Source organism: Cydia splendana, chromosome 8 (genome assembly GCF_910591565.1).
Source record: "Cydia splendana chromosome 8, ilCydSple1.2, whole genome shotgun sequence".
Classification (NCBI taxonomy): domain Eukaryota; kingdom Metazoa; phylum Arthropoda; class Insecta; order Lepidoptera; family Tortricidae; genus Cydia; species Cydia splendana.
In genome coordinates, this window is record NC_085967.1 from 5,114,104 (window position 1) to 5,130,210 (window position 16,107).

The window sequence follows — 16,107 nt, forward strand, 5'->3', positions numbered from 1 at the left end:
ATGTATATATGTATTTATACTCTTTGAAACCAACTATAAGATGGTCAAGCAAATCTTGTCAGTAGAAAAAGGCGCGTAATTCAATTTTTCTATGAGCCGATATCCCTTCGCGACTAAATTTTTCAAATTTGCCGCCTTTTTCTACTGACAAGATCTGCTTGACCAAGATACTTCCGTGTTCCAATCGCAATCGAATCAAAATAAAAACCAAAGAGCATATAATCACAAAAACAAAAAGGAAATGTTGCCCTACTCAACTGAATAAATTCCCGAAGAATGTGGTTATTATTATTAAGAGTAAGGTTAAGCGCGCACCACGATTTTAATTTTTGCGACACGATTTTAGAATCGCGCTGTAATATCACAGATTATTAAATAGTTATGGTAATATATCGCAGAAAATTCACTGCGCGCACTGCGATGAAAAAGTCGTCGATTTGTTCATTCTCAACATGGATTTCGTACCAGTCGTTTGTCATGAAACGTGTCTTTAATATGCGATCGCCGTATAACTTTGAGTATTTATACCACAAAGGTGATCTCCTTCTATTTCCATAATTAAATGGTCAACATCTAGCGTCTCATCTTGAGACTCCATCGGAGAAGCAGGTTCCGACATGTTGAGGCTTGGAGAGCGAAGTGCCGACTGAGGTCCGGGGTGCGATTTTATTATCGCAGTGCGCGCAGGGCCATACAACTCCCTATGCTGCAATTCACTTTGCGGCAATCGCGTCGCGAGCAGTCGCGGAAAAATGTTACAAATCACAATTTTATAATCGCTGCGATTTTTTTGTCGCATATGCGCGCACTGCCATATAAACACATACGTTACATTTCTGCGACTAAATTATCGCGCGACAAAAAGTCGTGGTGCGCGCTTGGCCTAAGTATAGATACGATTTGAAAAAGAAAATCCGTCGCGCGCAAAGCCCCAACGTTGTCAGTTCGCTTTGGGCGCAGCAACTAGTATCACTTCTCTCTCCGCGCTCTTTTAAAAATGCCATTTGTCAAAAAAGGATAACCATACTGTTGACAAGATGAACTTCAAATCAAGGTGTCGCCGTTTTTGGTGGTTTCAAGCTGTGATAGGCCCCGTTCGCACGGCAGCTTTTTCAACGCGCGTTAAAAAAGCGTTTGAATGACACAAATGGATAACCATGTATGTATTCACACGAAGGCGGTTTTTAAGCGCGGCGCTTTTTTATCGAGCACTGTTCGATTTTCGGCGTTGAGCGTTGGCGTCCAATTGAATAGACCATACGGAAATCCGTGTATCTGTTCTCACAAGCGTTGAAAAAGCGCCGGCGCTGCTGTCAGTTGGCTGTCAAGTGTCAATTTTTGGTGTCAATCGTCAAGATTATTATTAGTTTCACCTTAAAAATGTCAACTTATGCTTACAAATTCCTGAAATATTCAAGCTATATTCAAATAATACGTCGTAATAGCAAATAAAGTATGGCTTTGCTGAGATGCGTACGTAGCAGTACGACTCACAAGTGATTTTTAAGCGTTCATATGAACACAAATATTGGAAACGGTAAAAAAGCGCCAACGTCGGGTTTTAACGCAACGCTTTTTAAGCTGTCGTGCGAATGGGGCCTATGTGTAACGTGTAAACGCGTTTTTAGGGATGTGAAAAGTCTATTTTAATCATGTTATATATCGATAAACGCTACACAGCGGAACGAAATAGGTACCGATTAATTTATGGCGAAATTTCCATTAGATGAAGACCGGTAAGTATTGCTTTAGATACTTTTAGCCTTATTTTGGTGTAGCAGGCTATAAACACATCGAAAATTAGATATTTCATATCCACTTTCATTGTGAACTAGGGATGTACTACAAGTATCGATACGAAGTATCGATATCGACTGCAGCCTAATTTTTTATCAATGTAAATAGTAAATCAAATAAAATGAGTGAATTTCCTGGTAACTTGCATACAACATGACTATAATTATTTCTCCGAATATTTTAAGTGGAAAATTATCTATCATCTGTGTATTAATGGAATGGACATTATATTATATATTTTTGGAATCTAGTAATAGGGGATATTACTGCAATGTTCTGCCGCCAGAGTGAAGCACTACCGACTCTAAAAAATTCATAGACTAACTTAGACATACTCTGCCTTAAACTGTTTTTTGACAAAATTTCACAGACTATAAATTATGACAATGATGCATCAAGGCGGTTTGTTAACAAGGGCCTACTGGTAAACGCGAAAATCGAAATTTAGTTATCTGCCTCTTTATCGCTCGAATATGCAAGAGTGATAGAGAGGTTAGATAACGAAATTTCAATTTTCTTGTTTCGCGGTAGACCCCCAGATTGTGACAGATAGTGGTAGTGGCGCTACCTACGCAGAGTTTTGCGTAATATTCCCTATTAATTAAGACTTTAACCTAAAATATAAGAAAATGTATGTGTGTCTGTTTTAATTATTAAATGTTTTCAGATGCAGGCAGTGGGTCAAATAAGTTGTAAAGGAAGACTTAATTTTATTATTCAAGAATATAATATATAAAAAAAAATCATTTAATCAGGTGAACACACATTTTCCTCTGTTACCTGTGGACCGTCGAACCGTCGGGATGTATTTTAAATTAATTATAATAAATTATTAAAAAAAAATCATTTTACATATTTTTATTTTGACAAATAAAAGTCGTGTTCACATTTAAGTCCAACCATGTATTACTACCACTCAAAGAACACTATATATAACATACGACTTAAATGTGGACTCGATTCTAACCTGATTTCGAGTACGAAATTTGTTGACAGGGGCCAATGTTTCAACCCTCCCCAATTTATCGATATCGATAAAATTCGCAAGCGTGTAGCATACTACACTATTTAAGTATGTTATGTTGGTACTATTGTTCTTTGACAGTTCTTTGTCGTACATGTTGGTAATGATTGGATAACCAAACATATACACAGACCAATCAAGTCGCTAGTATGGAAGTCCCGTCTCTTAGGCCCCGTTCGCACGGCAGCTTTTTCAACGCGCGTTAAAAAAGCGTTTGAATGACACAAATGGATAACCATGCATGTATTCACACGAAGGCGGTTTTTAAGCGCGGCGCTTTTTTATCGAGCACTGTTCGATTTTCGGCGTTGAGCGTTGGCGTCAAATTGAATAGACCATACGGAAATCCGTGTATTTGTTCTCACAAGCGTTGAAAAAGCGCTGGCGCTGCTGTCAGTTGGCTGTCAAGTGTCAATTGTTGGTGTCAATCGTCAAGATTATTATTAGTTTCACCTTAAAAATGTCAACTTATGCTTACAAATTCCTGAAATATTCAAGCTATATTCAAATAATACGTCGTAATAGCAAATAAAGTATGGCTTTGCTGAGATGCGTACGTGGCATTACGACTCACAAGTGATTTTTAAGCGTTCATATGAACACAAATATTGGAAACGGTAAAAAAGCGCCAACGTCGGGTTTTAACGCAACGCTTTTTAAGCTGTCGTGCGAATGGGGCCTCCGTAGTGATTATATTCTCTTTGGTACTTAATTAAAATACATAAATACGCGATATCTCTTTCTGCCTCTTACTTATGTGCGTCCCACAATGACTTTGGTGCGGTGCGGTAGTGTGTTACGGCTATAAAAAGGGGACACCTTGATTTGAAGTCCATCTTGTCAACAGTATGGTTGTCCTTTTTTGACAAACGGCATTTTTAAAAGAGCAAGGAGAGAGAAATGATACTAGTTAGAGAACAGACAACATTGGGGCCTTGTACTTTTGATCGCTAGTGTGAGGCGAGTGTAGTGAATGTATAAAAAAAAAAAGTGCGTCAAGCAAATCTTGTCAGTAGCAATGTAAAGCAAACTAAAGTAGGGCAACACTCAAAGAGCAGTATTGCGCTAAGAAAAGCAGCAATGTACGTCGAGCTAAAACGAATATGATTTTTTTTCCGCTGAGCGCGCCCTACGTACGTCAATTCAAATTGTCATTTGCGGCTTATTGAAAATTTTAGAATTTTTTATTTAATATGGACGGACAATTTAAAAGCCATGTTAGTCAAAATGATTAACAAATTTGAAGATATCAAATTACAATTAGAAGCGGTCTATGCCATTAAACCATTCTGAGAGAACTCAAAATCACCAAACGACTCTCAACAATCTGCCAGGAGAGGGCTCTTAGATTCTTTGGGCACATAATGCGGTCGCCACACCACAGCCTCGAACGTGACATCATACTGGGGCAAGTTGAAGGCAAGCGCGCTACAGGAAGAGCCCCTGCAAGATGGTCGGATTCCATAAAACAAGCATGTGGTTCCATGCAGAGGGCACCCCCATAGCCCTTGTTCGCGATAAATGGAGGGACATAGTACTCGTAATTGGTCACGATCCTCAGTCATGAGGGAACGACAAAGAAGAAGAGATGCCATTAAACTAGAATGTATGAATAAAATCATTGCTTCCGTAGGTAGATGTCCTACTGGATTTTAATATTTTATTATATTTCTCAGTTGGAATTCAATTTTAATCATAGCAAAATGGAAATTGTGGAATATTTGATACTTACAATATAATATGCCACTTGTTAATGTAAATTAGTGTACTTTTCTGGATCAATAATATATCACATACCTACCTGTGTAATATTTTGATTGGTATATATTGTACAATATACATAATAAAAATAAAACAAATGATATTTGGGTGCTTATTTAATTTAAATGTAAGAGAAGATGAGGGTCACTTTAACTTACCTACACTTTAATTCAGGGCATTCATTGAAAAAATATGAAGTTACCAAGGTTACCTGATCACTTCAACCAAGCATCATAATACTCTGTAGTCATCTATTGTATCTTAAGCATAAAACAGATTTGTTACAAAATGTGTAATTTAAGTTTCCAAACATAAGGAGTTAACTCCTTTTATCTTCCCTATATAACTTTAATTAACTTACAATAAACATTTCTTGGGTAAACTAAATATTTTTAGTTTAGTTTAACAGTAATTTGTCTAATTTAACCCTTGGTACCTATTTTATTTCATGGTGCTAAGATATTCTATTCTTCTATTCAAATTATAATTTGTAGGGTTCTGTGGCAGGCATAAAATAGATTCTTTATGTAGTTTGGCCCAGGACTGACTGTCTAAAGACAGAGTGAATCATACTCTTTGTCTTATGCTAAAGCTATGAGTATAATTTTCTTGGATCTGACTAACTGGCTAGTTGTGTTTGCCAGGCTAAAGTTTAGAAAATATGTTTGAGAAATATAACACAATTATAATATTGTTATGTTGTGTATAATTATAGTTCAGGGATACTCTTTACATGCTAGTTTGGTAACATTTTGCTCATGCTGCTGTTTTGTGTATGGGCTAAAAATGTTACACATATCGGCTAAATTATATTTGGTATGCTGATAATTAAACAAGGCATTTATATATCAGGAGAATACTGTTAGGAAATTTTATTAACTTGCACATTAGGCTATTCAAGACTTGTCATTTTGGAAATGTGAAAATACTTTTCTAACATTATACCTACACTGCGTCTAGTGCTCCATATGAATGCTGACTACATTATTTTCTTATATTGAACAAACAGGTATGTAAAGCGACTTAAAACTTCTTTTAAAAAGATACATAGGTACAGTCAACAGCAAAAGTTGCTAAGCGGGCCAGGTATTCAAAATTACCTTGACACACTCTTTTTCTCTTAATAATAAAGTCACGTCAAGATCATTTTGAACACCTGGCCCGCTTAGTAACTTTTGCTGCTGACTGTACCTGTTTCAGCAAGTATAAACTAGGATTTCCCATAGGTATATATGTGCAGTAGCTGAGAGCATGAAACAAATTAGCCTAAATAATATATTTTCTTGATGACTAACATAAGGACAACTTATACAAGAATAATCTATTCCATCAATATTTAAGGTCTCAATATTTTTGTTACATTTTTAAATAATAAATTTATTTTTCGTCTTGGTTGAGCTGTACACGTATATAAACCGCCGTAGTAGTATTGTCTGACTGAACTTCTGAAGAGAAACTACCTACTACGAACGCCTCATATTGAGCGAGATTTAATCCTGCAACAAACATATGTAAGGATTAGGTAATGTTGCGAAAGAACGGCGATATAATCAAAGTTCTTAATACTGTTTTAAAAGTTTACCTTTGTAAATTATGTAGTCGAATCAGTCGCTGAAAATATTAAGATATGTGGGCCTATGGACGGTTTCCAGGACACAATGTGTGGTCTTATTTACATTTACATTACATACTTATTTTTAATTTTATTTATGCCTTTTAACCCTAAAACAAAAAAAACTGCACATAATCTTAAAAGTTCCCAAGTTCTTCCCATGTTCTTCCAGTACTTGTCATAACCTAAAATTTCAGTAATGTGTTCTATCAACGAGTATGATTATACATTGCAGGCTTCGCTTTGCTTAAGGTAATGCACAATCTTATTAAATATCAGAAAATATCACAGGTCACAGCAGAAATATCTCTTGAAATAAAAACGATTCAGAATGTCAACAAACAAGTTGGCCACAGATAAAACACAGATGACACGCGATTTTGGAATTATTCGAACACAGTGTTGCTAGCCCGCGATTTTTCAAATTTGCCGCCTTTTTCTACTGACAAGATTCGCTTGACGCAGTATAGTGATTTTACCCCGTTGTAGCTGAGTAATTACCTAAAATCAAGAAAAAATTTATTGGTATTACTACGAATCTTTTTAAATGCTGCCATTATTTTAACTGTCAGACAATGTTGTTGTGTTGTGAGTGTATACCAGCCTTATAACAATGACATATTTTTTCTAGCAGTTGGTAGCAATGTAATTTATTTGTTTTCATCACGTTTTCACGGTTTTCACACAAATTTTTGAATCTTGATCTGTCACTAATTTTGTGACGTTTTTCTTATCGTGTCGCCCTCGTCCTTCATGATTACCTAAATAACCTCAAATGTTTATAAAATCAATTTTTCTCGTAACTTTTTTAAAAATTGATTACAAACACAATATTATATAACATCTTAACTGTCGCATAATTCTTTATAAGTAAGACATTTTATTTAACGTATAATTTTAACAATTTGTGTGAGTGAATGTGTGTTTTGTGTCTAGTATTCCATCGCTGTTTATCGATTGGTTTTACTATTATTGTTAAATTAATTTATAAAGTTGTTACAAAAGCATATTTATGATCTCAATGTACATAAGCCACATAATTGCACTATTGTGTTGTGAAATTAAGAGTACTCCTGAGACAGTTTATAATTGCTGTTAGCAGTCTGCGATTGTTTAAATATTTATTATTTTTCAGGATGTTGACGTGAAGAATCGTTAAAAAGGGCAACATGTCTTATATAAAGGTGCTCCATTGCACCTTCTGCCTTAAGCATGGAGTGGCCGGAATATCTACTAAGTCTGTGCTCATGAAAATAGGTGTAAGTAATATGAATCATACCAATAGGATAAGCAATTAGTAATTCACATTGCAGTTTCAATTTACTGAACCGTAACATATTTCTTCTTATAATATTTGCAACATGAAATAAGGAAAATTTAATACCTATTAGATATAATTGAATAACACATTTTATCTGTATACTATAATTACTATAAAGTGTTTGATTTTTCCTGTTTATTTATACTTGCTTGTATTATTAAACCATTTAGATTTTGGTACAGATTCATTCAAACCAAGGCTCTTTTTAATTTCAGAATGGTACCTTATCACAGCAGTTGGTTAGAATATCAACATCAAACTGTTGGCAGAGCAAACTGCCGCTTACAACACAGAGTCAGACGGCAACTCCGGCAAAGAAGGCTAAGAATGAGGACACCCGAGTGTGGAAGGAGACCCCGGCTCATGACAGGACCAATAACGTTGGCCAGTACTGCATGATGCTTTCCAAGTTTAGATTAACATGTAAGTTTGGTTTTTGATTAGTTTTAATTATGTTAATAATAATTAGATTACTTAGTCATTCTAAACAAATTATTCTGTCATTTTGTGGAAGTTTGGACTTATTTTATACTATGATTAAAGGTTAAACTAAATTGATATTTGTTTATAATTATCTGTATTATTACTAAAACATAGAGGGGCTTAAAAAAATTACTAGCCTATAGTTCGTTTTTTTTAGCATTAGAAAAAAACTACGCAATCTTGATGTCTTTAATTGAAATACGCTTTTTAAAAATCAGTAACTTATGAAAGCAAAAGAATGTAAATAAACATATGGTTCATAACTGTTGCATATTTGCTGTGATTTAATTTTGAAAAGAGTTTTTCGATAAAAAGACACGTAAAAATTGACCTTTTTTCTAATGCTAAAAAAAACGAACTACAGCAGGTTATACACAGATCTAGGTTTTAAATTGTCTTGTCTGTTCCCAAAAGTTAGAATATAGGCAAAACAAATTCCTTACTTTTGACAGACAACTTTTAGGATTTTTCTGTATTTAACCACTCAGGTTAGTTAAAGCAAACCTGGGCATTTTCCAGAAAATTGACAACCATTCTGCCTATTTTGCGTGAAAAACGAAAAGCGCTACTCTAACCACCCTACCTCCTCCACGAAACCTAGCAGGTTACTGCCTCCTTTAGTGGTACACGGAGACACAACGCTGGCTCAATATTACAAAGTTCTATGTTACGTTTTCAAGATAGTTGAAATTCGACTTAATGTCACTATGATAATGTTCAAATTTCAGTTGGATAAAGTGAAATATAGAACCCTGTAATATAGACCCGGCGACTAGGTACCTGTTCCTGTATAACCTGCTTGCAGTCCAGAAGAATATTTAACCACTATAATATACCACCATACACCAATGATATACAGTATACACCATTTGATTGGTTGTTGCAGCTCTAGTAGTAATGACATCAATGGCGGGCTACGCGCTGGCGCCGGCGCCGTTCTGCCCGACCACGTTCGCGCTGTGCGCCGCGGGCACCGGGCTAGTCTCCGCCGCCGCTAACTCTGTCAACCAGTTCCATGAAGTACCGTTCGACGCGCAGATGTCAAGGACAAAGAACAGAGTGCTGGTCAAGGGGCTGTTAGAGTAAGTTCCGAACTATAACACTTAAAACTCTCACGTGTTGTACACATATTTAATTACACGAACGGGTCTACCGCTATATGATTTCATTGTTTTTACCTAAAATTCCGAATTTAGAACGGTATCCAGACGGGATGATCAAATCGACCGATTTGATCAGAAATTAAATTGGCGTCAATCTCCAATTTAATCACCAATTTTAGATTTATGGTGATATTAGAGCCCTCTGAATTGAAAAAATGCCCCAGAACGAAAATACTGGCGTCACAAATTGGTATTCTTGCGTCCGCATCTCATTTTATCGGTAATATCGGTCATTATCGGCGGTTGAATTCGGCGAGCCAAATTGGCGTTTGCGTCCGCACGTCCGATTCGATCGGGCAATTTAATCAGATTGGTGAAAAATTGACTATTCTGGATAAGCCTTAAGGTAAAAACAAAGAAATCATATCCCAGTAGACCCGCTCGTGTATTTAAATAAGTTCCGTACTAACTTAAACAACCTTTCGTGCCGTAGCATGGACAATTTTTTTTTTGGCATATATTTCATTTTTCGTAGTGGTTATTAGAGCTTCAGTAACGTTTAGTTTGTTTCACGGGTACGGTCACCTGCAGTAATATGTTACTCTTCGAAGGCCGCAAAAATATGTGACACACTCTTATGGCTCTACAAATACGATCGTGTCAGATATTTTTGCGGCCTTCGTTGTGTAACATATTATTGCAGGTGACTGTACTAATGTCATAACTCTTTGCATAACAGGCCAATACACGCAGTGGGTTTCGCGGCTATCACGAGCACGACTGGTCTCAGCTTACTCTACTTCGGCGTCAACCCTTTGACAGCTGCGCTGGGTGCCGGCAACCTCATACTTTATACGTCGGTTTACACGCCGATGAAGCGGATGTCCATACTTAACACTTGGCTGGGATCTGTGGGTTAGTTGCACTAAATAGTAATGCTACTAGTTGTTCATGTACTGCCGCGTCAACCCTTTGACAGCTGCGCTGGGTGCCGGCAACCTCATACTTTACACGTCTGTCTACACGCCGATGAAGCGGATGTCCATACTTAACACTTCGCTGGGATTATGCTACTGGTCTGTTTAATGTACTTATCCTTATGTGTATGAGTATAACTTACACCTATACATATAATTATAATATCTGGGAGACCGAGCTTTGCTTGGAAAACATATAAAAACCCAAAAATGCACGTTTTCCCAGAGATAAGACTTAGCCCATATAGGAAATTTCATCGAAATCGTTAGAGCCGTTTCCGAGATCCCCGAAATATATAAATAAATAAATACTACAAGAATTGCTCGTTTAAAGGTAAATAAGATAATATCATTGCTTTTGCCTCGAATGAGGTAAGTTTTTTACACAGACCGAGCTGCTTGGCGCGGCAATTTTAACGCGAGGCGGTTGGCTCTGTGCATGTGCGCGCGACGCTAGAAGTACGTGCGGGCCACACCAATTTTGGTGTCTAGCAGTAGTAGTTTCCGCGTACCGCTTCAGAACGGACGCCTGCTCACGCTTGCGCCACCTTGCGGTCATATCTGTCGTAATAAACGCGTTTTATTTTATTTTATTTTATTTTATTTTATTCATTTTAGGGATAACAAACAGCTATACAATACAGTGTTACATTTAGTAGTAGAATTAAAATTAACTTAATGCATAACCAACGACATTATCCACGGATTACAACAAAATTATGCAATGGTTGGCACAAAAAAGGGAAACTGATAATTATTTGATGTACATTGTAGGTACCTACTTATTTAAACAGGTCAAAATTATGTGCTAAGTTAGTGACGTCATGCCTTATAAATATAACAAATATGTAATGAAAAAGTTTGCTTAGATCAGATGCAGATACAAAGCTTTAACTTAAACTAAATTAAACTTAAACTAAATTAACTAAACCTAAATTTCACTTAGGAGTTTTAAAGGAATCTAAGATAGCATATTTAAACTTAATCTCGGGTAAATGACATATATCTAAGTGGGTAAAGTGTTGGTTATACGTGGTAAGTAGCCTGCGGAGAGGCGCACGCGCGCCGGCGTTGGTGCGGCAAGTGGCCACCGCGAACAGTCGGTACGCGCGCGTGTCTCGGCGGTTAACAGTTCTGGGCACTATATAACATATTTTATTGACAAGCTGTGCACAGTCAAATTTGTTGTGACACAGTCCGTGAAGGAACATTGCTTGAAGAAAAATTCGTCTATTTTTTAAAGAGACTAATCCATATTTGGATGTTAAGTTACTGTACGTTAATTTGCTGTTTCGGAACAGTTTATAGTTGACATTTTTAAAGAACTTATATTGTATTTTTTCAATAGCTTCAATATATTTATTGTAAAATGGGTCCCAGATGGTGCTTGCATATTCAAGCTTAGGGCGAACTAGACTGTTAAACAAATAAGTATAAGTAGCGGCTATTTTAAAGTCTGTAGCTGCCCTTGTAACAAAGTGTAACATTTTATAACCTTTGGAGACGATCATATCAACATGTTGGTCTAGGTGTAATTTGGAGTCGAGGAGTATTCCGAGGTCTCGCACGTGGTCTACTTGTTGTAGAGGCTCATCACATAGCTTGTATGTATAACTATATTTATTTTTGTTTTTAGTGAAGTTAATTACGCTGCATTTAGAAATACTTAGTTCTAAGTTATTTGCATGACAGTAATCGGTCAGGCGATCCAGGTCATCTTGTAGGAGTTTGCAATCTATTGCATTCGTAATTTTTCGGTATATTTTTAGGTCGTCTGCGTACAATAAGATGCTAGTATTCATGAAACATGTTTTTATATCATTGATGAAAATATTAAATAGCAGGGGACCTAAAATGGAGCCCTGCGGAACTCCAGAAGTAACCTCGACTACGTCCGACCGAAAACCATTCAGCACAACTCTTTGGGTTCTATTTGTAACGTAAGACAGGAACCATCTGAGCAGATTTCCGCGAATGCCATTAAAAGCTATTTTATCGAGGAGCGTTTTGTAAGAAAGTGAACCTTCTGTACCTAGTACCATTATTTATTCTGTGCCTATACTTGTATTTCCAGTGGGCGCGATCCCCCCACTAATGGGCTGGGCGGGCTGCACGGGGTCGCTGGACGCGGGCGCGCTGGTGCTGGGAGTGATCCTGTACTCGTGGCAGTTCCCGCACTTCAACGCGCTGTCCTGGAACCTGCGTCCCGACTACTCAAGGGCTGGCTACAGGATGATGGCGGTCACGGACCCTGGTGAGATATTATCAGTCACCAGTTGGTGTGATCCCCCCGCTAATGGGCTGGGCGGGCTGCACGGGGTCGCTGGACGCGGGCGCGCTGGTGCTGGGAGTGATCATGTACTCGTGGCAGTTCCCGCACTTCAACGCGCTGTCCTGGAACCTGCGTCCCGACTACTCCCGGGCTGGCTACAGGATGATGGCGGTCACGGACCCTGGTAACATTTTACTTAGGATCAGTTGCACCAACCACAATTGATAGGCTGACCAACGGCAATCGACTGTGAACTTTGAAATATCGATACAAATCATAGCATAAACTTCCCAATAATCTACAAATTAAGAGCCCATCAACGTCCACGCGCCACTGCTAAATAATCGTGATTATTTAAATTTAACGACAGGTATTTAAGAAAAGGGGGCCGCTACGTACTGTATTGTGTATTTAAGTACCTTTTGAATACATCAAACTAGTTTTTATGTTGCTGGATTCGTCGAACTAGGACCTCAAAACAAAAACGGTCGTTTTAACTTTGGACGCATAGACACCTTGCTGTCAACTATTGCTATGACATTATGATTGAAAATGTCGATTATTAAGCTGTCGGGCACTGGAGCCTCAACGTTACAATAAAATTAAGCGAATGTTTCAACAGTCACTGATGGTTTGGTGCAATGGACCCTTAAAATGTTGTCTATTTTGCCACTGTCTTCTTTCTTCAACGCTAAGTTCTGGAACCTCTGCCCTGAATACTACAGAGCTGGATATAGAATGATGGCTGTCTCGGATCCTGGCAAGATATTACTATTCTCTAGCCGGTCTGCACTGGGCGGGCTGCTCGGGATCCAGAACAAAATAACCTGCATCTTCACGCTGTTTTGAAAAACCTACCTCTACCTATAGAGATTCGTATTTGACCATATGTGATATTGAAACACAAAATTAAACCTAGTGTATTGTTACAGCATTATGCAGAAGAGTCGCCCTCCGACACACCGGCGTGATCACCGCAACGTGCCTCGCATCCTCTTACCTCGGCGTCACCAATACGTGGTTCGCGTTGGAGTCACTGCCCCTCAACGTCTACTTTATGTACTTAGGTATGTTTTCATAACTTCTGAAATGAATCTTATGGTTTATAAGATAAGCCCTAAAGTTGCACTGTTGCGTGATCACGACTAGTCGACGATTTGCGTCTTGTCCGGGGTTCATTATTCCAAGAAAACTCTTGATAGCGCGATTTAGGAATTTCAGTACACGGATCAGCGCCATCTAGCGAGCGATTCTTAAACTAATAGCATTTATATGAGTCTGGGGTCATTATTAATTGCTCAAGGGTTAACTGGAAGAGATCCCTGAAAGGGATAAGTTCGCCTTTGTACTAATGATGTGTGTTCTTTCATGTTTTATGTTTCTTTTTGTACAATAAAGTATTTTACTACTACTACTACTACTATATCAAGAAAAATCTTAATAGCGCGATTCAGGATTTTTATCACATGGTACAGCGACATCTAAAGAGCGATTTATAAACTAAATGAAATCTCTACGAGTCTGGGTTACTATCCCAAAAAAATCTTAATAGCGCGATTCAGGATTTTTTTATCACACGGTACACCGCCATCTAACGAGCGATTCGTAAAGTAAACAAAATCTATAGTAGTCTGTCATTATATGAATGAATTTGAATGAATAGTAATTCAGAATTATGACTACGATTCAGAATTTTTACTGCGTACGAATAATTTTATTCGCAATGTTATTATTCACATTTTTATATAATGTCCGACACGTGTCTCATACATGTACTACATACTTTATGCGATGTGATGTCGATGATATATGTCTTGACTTAGGTAGTGAAACTCAACAACGACCCTAATAGTTCCTTATCGGCTCTTTGCCAATAACTCACCACAGTTTTTATTGGCAAGCTCCGGTACTGGCCGATGATAGATATTTAGTCGAGTCATAAGTCTTTCATCAGTTGATCGCTTTATTAAATAAATTACGGATATACCTCGACTCATTGGGATCTTTTAAAATACGTACCCTAATTATATTTCCTTACATGAAAACCAACTCTTAATACTTATATTCGTTATTGTTTACCATACAAATAGCAGTAGAAATAACTTAGCACATGATGTGCCCAACATTGTATCTACACTTTTGTCGAGAAAATATTAAAAGATATTTAAATTTTGTTTTAGCTTCTTTGGGGTCATCCATTAATTACATCACACGTTTAGGGGGTGGGAGGGGGTCAAGAAAATGTGACATGTTGTGACAAGGGGGAGGGGGGAATCATAAACTTTGTGACGTCACTTTAACTTCATCAGTAACCGAAAATGTATTTAAATTATTTTATACGCTAATTATCATTTAAATAACAAGGTTTTGAAACGATAATCGTTTTTATTCGTTTAATTTTATTTCTTTATCAGTTTTGGGCCGAGAGTTTTGGGTTATAAAATTACTAATATTTCTTTTGTCAAAAATATTTGGTAAAATATTAAATAAATATTTGCCGATTTCGTTGAAGAAATGTGACGTCACACCAGGGGGGAGGGGTTTGCCAATTGTGACCAAGTGTGACAAGGAGGGGGGGAGGGGTAAAAAAACCTAGAAATTCGTGTGACGTAATTAATGGATGACCCCTTTTAGTATTTATATACTTCTACCGGGCTAGCACAAGATTGGCGCGACAGTATCTCGCCCGCGAGATAGACTACCCGTCCCTCTAATTAATACAGTTAGAAAAGGGCGGGTAGTCTATCTCGCGGGCGAGATACCGTTGTCGCGCCCCTCCTGTGCTAGGCCTACAGCTGCTGAAAGTATTTATACTTGTATGACCTTATTTTGAAATTGTAGCTAATTCATTTCTTTTGTTTCAGCCTATGAATTCTACAAGAAATCCGACAGCGGTAGTTCTAGAAAACTGTTCAGGTTCTCTCTAATACACCTACCAGCACTGATGTTACTAATGTTAGTCAATAAGAAGTATTGGAGCGCTGGCGAAGGACAGGACCAAAAGGACACCGTAAAGAATATAGATGTGAATAAATTGCCGGGGATCACGGTTATACCACGAGGGCCGGTCGTGGCCGCTCAGGAGACGGACTTAGAGAAATAAGAACACGGATTTTATAGTGAGGTTATGAATGTATTCGTAGAAGTTATTATGACGTGGACGTTTTGCAACAGTCTTAAATGGCAATGTCACAACTGTAAAAGTAACTTATATTCTCTGTAAAGAGATCTTAATTTTTACATGGTAATATGTGGCATTTAATTACCGCCAAGTCTTATAGAACAGTATAAAAGTTGAATGTAATAACATCAACACTAACAGATCATTTTTTATTTGCAATAAGGTTAATGAATTACTAGTTACAGGCAGTACCGTCTTTACCATAAGGGCACACTGGGCCCGTGCCCAGGGCCCCCCTCCTCAGGGGGCCCCGAGATCAGACAGTAACAGTATATTTGATTACCCATAATAAATAGAAGGTCATAGTAGAAAAATGTTAGTTCAATTTTGCTTTCTTTACTTTCCATAAGGGCCCCAAATTATTATGTGCCCAAGGGCCCCAGCATAGTTTAAGACGGCCCTGGTTACAGGACGATGGTAGAAATAATTTTATTTATAGTCCTGAATGCCAGATTGTTTCGACCACGCTACAAAATTTCGTGTTCTGTATATATATTTAATCTACAAAGCTGTAGAAAAGTATTTTTGCTGTAAATAATGTACAATTAATTATGAGAATTTAGAGCGCATGTGATA

General features: G+C 37.6%; 1 protein-coding gene across 2 annotated transcripts; it reads left to right on the plus strand.

Moving 5' to 3' along the window:
- The first annotated feature begins 6,906 nt into the window (after nucleotides 1–6,906).
- On the plus strand, nucleotides 6,907–15,660 carry LOC134792692 (protoheme IX farnesyltransferase, mitochondrial). Of its 2 annotated transcripts, none has more exons than XM_063763961.1 (8): nucleotides 6,907–7,064; nucleotides 7,330–7,453; nucleotides 7,731–7,938; nucleotides 8,885–9,080; nucleotides 9,841–10,016; nucleotides 12,153–12,332; nucleotides 13,283–13,417; nucleotides 15,215–15,660. In XM_063763961.1, exons 2-8 carry the CDS (start codon nucleotides 7,364–7,366, stop codon nucleotides 15,451–15,453), a joined length of 1,224 nt encoding a protein of 407 aa, XP_063620031.1. In that variant the 5' UTR covers nucleotides 6,907–7,064; nucleotides 7,330–7,363; the 3' UTR covers nucleotides 15,454–15,660. The 2 variants fall into 2 exon arrangements, with proteins under 2 accessions (XP_063620031.1, XP_063620030.1); XM_063763960.1 differs by having other exon boundaries at nucleotides 12,153–12,534; nucleotides 15,215–15,357.
- Nucleotides 15,661–16,107: the final 447 nt, after the last annotated feature.